The sequence below is a fragment of the Amphibalanus amphitrite genome, unplaced genomic scaffold, assembly GCF_019059575.1.
Source record: "Amphibalanus amphitrite isolate SeventyFive unplaced genomic scaffold, NRLGWU_Aamphi_draft 000212F_arrow, whole genome shotgun sequence".
In the NCBI taxonomy this organism is placed as follows: domain Eukaryota; kingdom Metazoa; phylum Arthropoda; class Thecostraca; order Balanomorpha; family Balanidae; genus Amphibalanus; species Amphibalanus amphitrite.
This window is the reverse complement of record NW_024881707.1, coordinates 154,329-162,391: the sequence shown is the minus strand read 5'-3', so window position 1 is coordinate 162,391 and position 8,063 is coordinate 154,329. Positions and strand designations below refer to the sequence as shown.

Genomic DNA, 8,063 nt, shown 5'->3' with positions numbered 1-8,063 from the left:
CGTCGGACGTCGTTCGTCGCCATCGACGCTGCCTGTCGTCTCCAGGAAGCCGCGCCATTGTAGGTTATCGGCTGCGGTCGGCGCGGCTGGCGGCGGCCGGCCCTGTCCCGGATGGTGTCGGAAACTCGCCCGGGGCGGTGTAGCGTTGACCGCGCTCAGCCGGCGCCGCCGCCGCCGCCGCGCCGAACCAGGCCAGCCGGCCGGGGTATAAAACCGAGCCGCCGGCCCGGAGAGGCACAGTGACGGACAGGCGTCCCAGCAGTTCACTTGCAGTAGGCTAGTACTCCCCAAGGTACGTGCCGACGCGGTGCAGTGTGACTCGAGTGTGGAGGAGACGGCGGCTGATCGGAGGTGGGAGCGCGGTGTGGCGCGGAGGCTCGCCGCCAGCGTGGCAGGCACCGGCGGAGGACGCGTCCAGGCTGAGGAGCACGACCCGGGCCGTGATCGAACCGACTGGAGCCGGCACCGAGCTGCCGACACCCTCCGTGGGGGACGGCAGAAAGACCCGGCGGACTGTGCTGAGCAGACTGCTCTCAGAATCCCAAGTTTATAATAATTTGCTTCAACTTTAACATTTAACTTCTTCGATTCTTCAATTTGCGATTCATTCTTGCGCAAAATTGACATTATGTTCGAGTTTTTGTTCTCTATTTACATTCCAAACAAGTTTTTCAGCGATCATGTTTCGATTTCAGTCAGCCTTCAAGGCATTCCGGTTTTTTATTGATACCGTAACGTACTCTACCGTAGTGGTCATATGATCCCATTGAGTCCGTGACGCGGTCTGTCCGGTTTTTGCCGTCCGGTGCTCGGGCCGGTCCGGTCGGTCGACTGGCAAGAGTTGTGTGTTCTCAGCGTGGAGGTGGACTTGCCGTGCAGTACCGTGCTCGCGCCTCTGTGCTCGCCGTGCTCCGTGCTCTGTGATCCGCCGTGTTCCTGCGAGAGTGCTTGTCAGAACACAAATCGGAGCCCCCAACATCCGCCGGCCTGAAAACCCTCAGTTTGGCCGTTTTTGTAACGTTAAGATAGGTTTCGTGTTAACGTAAAATTTATTTCATCGTCTTGCATTGTCAATTTGTCTTGCATGTTAAGGTTTTGTTTCAAGTGGTTAGAGTAGTATTCATGCTCTTCAACGTAATTTATAAAGTTCCACTTAATTTTGTTAAAGATCATTAGTGGTTTGCTGTTTTAGTTTCCACAAACTGTGTGTGTTGTAAATAGTCCCCCTGACTAACTGTTTTTTTTTTTTAATTATATTTCTGCCATTACCCGTTTGTACGTCCTATACCCACTTACAAAGGCGCTCAGAGCATTATTGTGATATACAACTGTCTCTTTTATCATCGTAATAGAGTATATGTATTTGATAATGATCGCTATAGGTCTTTGTTATTTTATTGGCCGTCAGCGTTCATAACTTTCTTTCGATTTGAACTTCTCTAAATTCGGGCTAACCTGCTCCTAGTTTGCCCATTTTTATTACGTTCCGATCTCTAAACACATCCAGTAAGTGTTCCAAATCTTACAGTATTTGTGTCGTAACGCTACTTTAGCCTTATTAGCCCGTTTAAATTTACGCCCAGTGAGCCCTAATCACGAGAAAGTATCATGACGCGTCGCAAAAAGCGTAAATGCTCGCCCCGAGGGCGGCAGAGCGTCTCTGTGCGCCACCCAGGGGTGTGACGTGTTTGCTTTCACAACGAGCGAACCATGGCGGTAGTCCCTGTCAGAGAATCCTGCAGCGCTGCGTCCGGCCGGTGTCGATGACGGCAGCGGCGGCGGCGGCGGCGGCGCGGCGGCGGCGGCCGGCCAGCGACCCTGCCTGCGGCTGTAGGGCGCCGAGCCGCACCGTTACTGACCGGGCTAATGGCGGACTGGTTAACGGACGCCGCCGCGCCGCCGCATCTGCCGCCGCCGCGCCGCGTCTGTCACCGAGCGGCCAGCAACTCCCGCTGTACATACATAGATTCACGCGCGCCTCTCGCTCCACAGGCTCCCACAATGAACCGTGCCCATTACGCGCTCGGCGTGCTGCTGCTCGCGGCCTCCGCCCTTGCCAATGACCTGAACGCCGTCGATGACGTCGATCCTCGCTTTGTGTTCAACAACTCCACCTCTCTGGCCGTGTCCTTCTCCACCCTGATCTTCGGCCTGTTCGCGCTGCTGGCGCTCGGCCTGCTGGCCGCCCTCCTGGCCTTCCTGCTGACCGACTCGGGCGAAGAGACTGGCTACGGTTACTCCACCGGCTCCTCGTACAGCTCCTACGGCTCCGGCCGCGCCGCGTACGTATACATGCACGACATTGACAACATGCACGCCGGTGGTGGGTACATTTACAAACGGGTACATTGACAGGTAAGCTGGTGGTGGCACCTTGTGATTCCAAAACCAACAACGAAACTCAGACATGCGCCTACTCAAACAAGCCCGACGGTGGTCTCCGTCGAACCGGGCGATACATGGACACGAACATGCAGCAGATGAGCCGCACATGAAATGGCCAACATAACGGCGCGATCCGGAGGAATCCTGTCGTTTCCCGGTGGACTCCCGGTGGGACTCCCTGACGGATTCCGAGCGGACTCTCTGTCCGGGCGGCTAGCGTCACTGAGCTGCCGTGATTGCAGGAGCCGCCATGTTGTACCGCGCCCTCCTGGCCTTCGCGCTCTGCGCCTCGGCGCTCGCCGAGAACGCGCTCGTCGAAGGCGAGCCCGACCCGCGCTTTTTCCTCTTCAACACCTCGGACCTGAGCATCAGCCTGAACTCGGTGCTGGCCGGCGCGCTGGCGCTGCTCGGCGGCCTGGCGCTGCTGGCCGGCCTCGCCTACCTCCTGTTCTTGCTGTCCGGGGACTCAGGCACCGGCTACTCCGGGTACTCGGGTCAGGACTACGCGTCCACCGGCTACACGAGCTACTCGAGCGGCCGCTCCGCGTACGTACCTCGCCTCTCACCCCGTCGCACGTTGCTGTTTTGCAGATAACAGCATGTTGGTTCATGTGTTGCTGTTTGCACTTGTGGCCTGCGCCGCCGCCTTCGAGGACACTGTGAACCTGGTGCCGGCTGATGGCGCTGCCGCCGACCCCCGGTTTTTCTTCATTGGTAACACCACGGGTCTAACCATCAATCTGGGCACAATCATAGCCAGTGCCGTGGCCGGACTGGCCGGTCTTATCCTGCTCGCTGGACTCGCCTATCTGCTCTATCTGTTGAGCGCCGGTGGAGACGAGACAGGCTACTCAGGCTACCCAGCGTATGGCGCCTCTGGCGGCCACCACGCGAGCGGCTACTCCGCCCGTTCTGCGTACGTACCCTGGGTGTTCAGTGTCCTCAGGGGTGGGCATGCCATGAGTGCACTCAGCGGGCCCACTAGGGGCGCGCCCGGGCCGCCGCTGCTGAGTGGCACAGGTAAGTGGAACGTCAACCGCGCCAGTCGGCGGCTCCTCTGGCATCGTCCGGCCTTCCCGGTCCAGTATCCTGAACTACAAGACTGTCCCCCATCCTTCCAGTAAACATTTTTAATCCTCCATTTAGAATCCCCAGTAACGCACACATCTAGATTCGTCTCCAACGACTTTGATGTCTTCAACTCGTCGAGCTAGACGTGGTTTTCCTACTCGCCGCTTTTCTCGTCTTCGTTCCCGTTCCTTTTCGTCACCTTCACGGCCACGTGGCAGAGGAGGCGAGTCGACGGCGGCACCGCCGTGATGTGTACACGCCAATGTACACGGGGTACTGGTAAGTATCGCCGCTTCATCGTCGGCGGCTCACATGACCAACTTTCTCTCCCACTAACACACAGCTCAACACGCCCGCCGCCCCGGGCCCTTGTACATAGTCCTTCACCGAGCGGCACTCAGCACCCGGCAATGTTTCACAGGCGCCACCATGCAGAAGCTCCTCCTGACGCTCCTTTGCGTGGCGTACGCCTCGGCCAATGAGTTGACGGACGCGGTCGACTTCGACCCGCGCTTCCTGTTCAACAATACCAACGACGGAGCTGCCCTTACGACCACTGCCGTGCTGACCGCGATCGGAGGTCTGGTGGCGCTGGTTCTCCTGGGTCTGCTGATCTGGCTGGCCGTCTCGCTGGTCCTGCCCGCCGATGACTTCGGCACCGGTTTCACTAGCACCGGCTTCACTGGAGCCACCGGCTTCCAGGCCAGGTAAAGACGCGGCCTGTAAATACCAACCGGCTGTACATATGCCGCCCGGAGCTGCACGTTATCAGCGTCGCAGCGAGCTACCGCAGCTCACCTCAGCGTCAGCGACGGGCCTTCTAACCGGCCCCGAGAGACACGCATTCCACGTCGCCCCTTCGGGACGACATGTACAGACCCGAGCTGCTGACGAGCCTGGCGACAGAAGAGCTAACCCTCCGCGGCTGGATGATGCATCCGTGTCTCGCTGCCGCCTTCGACCTTGACCAGCACGTGAAAAGGTCGGCGACTGCTGTCCAGACGGCACCAGCCGGCTGGATCTGCTGTAAATACCGCATCAAAAGCTGAGCAAGAGCGCAGACTTCCGCTGAGGTCAAGCCGACCGATGCAGCTTCGCATGAGGTGACCTGATGTGACGAGCGTCTCAGAGGTCCACCGATACCCAGCTGACGACCCTTCCCCTGAAAATACGCCCCCGGCTATGCGTGCGCCGATAACAAACTTTGACAGGACATTTGATCGAGACGGAGCGGAGAAGCACATCAGCTAACCTGATAAAGCAACGATTGGTCGTGCTTCATCAATCGCCGATGACATAATCCTTCTTTCGACACTCCTTACAAAGTTCCGTTTATGTCAAGAAGTCTGTCTTCTCTACTTCATATATGTTGTACATAACTCTAACACTCCATCATTGAAACGAGCAGGCAGCTGAAAGCAGTACGGTAAGCTAATTGTCGGTGGTGGGTTGAAACCGTATTTAGATGTGCATGCCTGTATATAGAAGTGCATCGTAAATGTATGTGTTGCTTTCTTCAGTAACGCTTTTACTTAGAACTGCTTGTATATAACATAACTTTTTCGCTTTACGAAAAACGTTAATTGTTGTCTAATACTGGTGCTCCATATTCTTGTTTCTTCATTGTGTGGCTTTAATTACTCCCAATCATTTTGATTTGTCCTTTATTGGCTCAAGTCATTGATCATCTCTATGCAGTTTTTTTTTTTTTTATAAATTTAGCTCGAATGTTTGATTGGACGGATTGACAGAGCCGGAGCCCACGCTAAGCGGAGCTTGTTGCGTAGACCCCGACCCCTACCGTCCGATCGCGCAATTCCGGGTAACGGGAGAATTTAGATGCCAAAGTTTAACGTGCCCTTCAAAGCCGGACACGGCCTGTCCCACTCAACTGACTTCAACTGGCTGCGGATGCTCCCACCAACCGCAGACCATCCCCGTCAGGAGTCTCAAATATCGAGCGCCGGAGCGTCTCGAACCCGGGCTCTCACTACCGGGAGTCCAATGCTCTACCAACTGAGCTACGGGACAGGCTTTCATCAGTTTCATCGCCTTTGCACCATCTTGCTAGTTATCAAGTATCTGTAACGCACAGTTCGAGTAGCTTCCCCTCCCAGTGTCGAGTCGGCTGCGCTCGTGGTCTAACGTGCGTGTTCGACTGTAGGTCCGGCTCTGACCCGTACTCGGCCATCTGGGACAACCTGTCCGTCCTCGACTGGATCGCCATGATGGAGGAGGTACGTCAGCCCCCCCCCTCCCTCGACCGGTCACCGTGTCACCGCCCCGCCCCGATCGGTCACCATATGGTCATTGTCAAGGCTACCGAAGACGAGTTGAGCCGGTTTAACCGGCCTGCCAGTGTCGAGCCGCTGCAACCTGTTTGTGGCTTTACTTCGTCAGTCCGGTTTTATGTAACGTAATCCTAGCTCAATATCACGGCATCAGTTTTGACTTACCCTTAGCTGAGTGGTTCTTAATGACATCTTTTGGTATAATAAATTTACACATCATCGTAATTATAGCCCTCCATCCGTCGTACACCTGGCGCCAATAACGGTTTGTCTCGTGTGTCGCCAGGTCTACCGCAAGTTCGACGCCAACAAGATGGAGTGCCAGCAGCGCGTGGTGTGCGAGCTGCACCAGAACGAGAACACCTGGGGCTCGACCGCCCGCAAGATGAACGACGCTTTCGGGTGAGTGAACGCTCCACACTCTGCCGCACACCCCCGACCTCTTTCCCACACCGACCCGCGGCATACCGGTGACCGCTACAGTTTGAACAGCACCTACCCTCGTTCTGAGTTCAATCTAACGCATCCCATTGACCCTCATTGCATTTGCAACGGTTTCTGGTGGCCGCAATGCAACTGCCCACTCCTGACCTCCCGGCCTCCTGCGACTGACCCACATAGAGTGCACCTGGGTTACACCTGGTCTTCCTTATTGGGCTTCCGTCTGACCCACAGTGACCTGTCATGACCTCTCTTGATCTCTCCTGACCTCTCCTGACCTCCAGTGACCTAGCTGAACCGTCCGTCCCACTTCAGTCGCCCGGGTGTCCGTCCCCATGTGGGCGGCGGTCTGGGTGGGCTCGATTTCCCGTCATGTCCCGTGTCGGCGCGCCGCGCCCTCTGCGTGCCACTTCTGGCGCGGCCTTTCGCCGCTGTTCAGTATGCGCGCGGCGCGTCCGAGCGCGACGATAAGCCCTCGAGCCGCCACCCGACCTAATGGCGCCGGCCGCTTTCCCAGGCCGGGCGGCGGGCGGCCGAGCGGCGGACAGTGGTCCACTTCTGAGTCGGGCCGGGGCGTTACGTCAGCCGGGCGCCGGCACCCTCGGGCCCCGGGGCGGGTACCGTTAGCCGTCCGAGGCGTTGACGGCGCGTCCTCTCTGCGTCCACAGCTACCTGCAGTACCTGGAGCTGCTGAACCTGCCCGCCGACCTGCGCGTGGTGCTCGACCAGTACCTGGAGGCCGCCAACCGCGGCCGCTCCAGCCAGAAGAGCTGCGAGGAGCTCTACGCCAACTGCGAGTTCAGCGTCAAGGCCCTCATCAGCAAGTACAACGGATCCAACAGCATCTAAACGCCGCCTAACCGACAGCAACCGTTGTTAACTTATTGATAGTTATTTATTGCCAAGCCGGGCAGTTGCGAGCGTGCCAGTGATGCGGCCTGGTGCGCGTGCGCAAAGGAGACGACTGACTGCCGGCGGACGCCAGTGTACATAGGACATGTGACGCACGACAAAGCCTAGTCCAACATTCTGCCCTCCATTCCCGCAGTGCGACGGGACTGTAGCTCAACTAGTAGTCGCGCCCAGCTGCGTTCATGCATTCGTTACAAATAGAATCAGCTTAGTCCCTGACCAACGACCGACACAGGACCTGACATTGTGACTGCAAAGGGAGAGAGAGGGTGGGAGGGAGGGAGAGGGAAAGAGGCCGGTAAGGGCCCCGACGCTTGACTGACTGCTGCGCTGGCGGCGCGACAGGTGCTCACAACGCATTGCTAGACTGTGTTTTAGTTTGCTGACCGACACTTGTTGACTTGTCATCCTACGACAGGGATTGTTTATTGTTGCCTGTTGTTCTGCATACATGCCCCCTGATGTTGTTGTGTTATTTATTGTTTCATTTGACGACGACTGACGTGGCCTCACGAAATGTGACGCGAAGAATGACAATAAATTCCCCCTGATGTACGCCTATACCGACTATTTCGCTGCACGGCGACGAGCTGAAACGGCAGAAAATCGATGAAATGGCAAGAGCTACTCAAAACACTTTCAGCACACATGGACGCATGCGACCACAAATACACACATTTCGCTGGGTGGACACTGCAATTCACTGCAATTTCAGACTCCATAGTCCATACCTACTCAAAACGCATTCGCTCAAAGAAAATCTTTTGAAAAGTCTGGTGAAATCGCTTCACATAGTCCTCGATATCTATCAGTATTTCCTGAGGCAATTACGACATTACGTCAGCACTAATTCGTGTGTAGGAATCCTGACCCCGATGGAGCTATTTCACTGGGTCGGTCTCGAGTTGCCAAGTCCAACGGGCTTCACTCCAGGTTTCTCCTGCTCCAGCTTTCCCCGTCTGG

At 56.7% G+C, this 8,063-nt stretch overlaps 1 protein-coding gene across 4 annotated transcripts; it reads left to right on the top strand.

Moving 5' to 3' along the window:
- Window positions 1-223: 223 nt before the first annotated feature.
- Window positions 224-7,661, top strand: LOC122385256. Of its 4 annotated transcripts, none has more exons than XM_043373398.1 (5): window positions 224-292; window positions 3,878-4,163; window positions 5,621-5,693; window positions 6,034-6,149; window positions 6,857-7,661. In XM_043373398.1, exons 2-5 carry the CDS (start codon window positions 3,886-3,888, stop codon window positions 7,035-7,037), a joined length of 648 nt encoding a protein of 215 aa, XP_043229333.1. In that variant the 5' UTR covers window positions 224-292; window positions 3,878-3,885; the 3' UTR covers window positions 7,038-7,661. The 4 variants fall into 4 exon arrangements, with proteins under 4 accessions (XP_043229333.1, XP_043229332.1, XP_043229329.1 ...); XM_043373397.1 differs by lacking the exon at window positions 3,878-4,163 and adding an exon at window positions 2,628-2,931 and having other exon boundaries at window positions 247-292; XM_043373394.1 differs by lacking the exon at window positions 3,878-4,163 and adding an exon at window positions 2,977-3,301 and having other exon boundaries at window positions 258-292.
- Window positions 7,662-8,063: the final 402 nt, after the last annotated feature.

Bases quoted from the DNA above. Each gene is read 5' to 3' on its own strand.
- LOC122385256 (XM_043373394.1), top strand. From the start codon at position 2,985: ATGTTGGTTCATGTGTTGCTGTTTGCACTTGTGGCCTGCGCCGCCGCC. The intron at 5,694-6,033 runs GTACGTCAGCCC...GTGTGTCGCCAG, and splicing joins GGATCGCCATGATGGAGGAG to GTCTACCGCAAGTTCGACGC. The intron at 6,150-6,856 runs GTGAGTGAACGC...CTGCGTCCACAG, and splicing joins AAGATGAACGACGCTTTCGG to CTACCTGCAGTACCTGGAGC.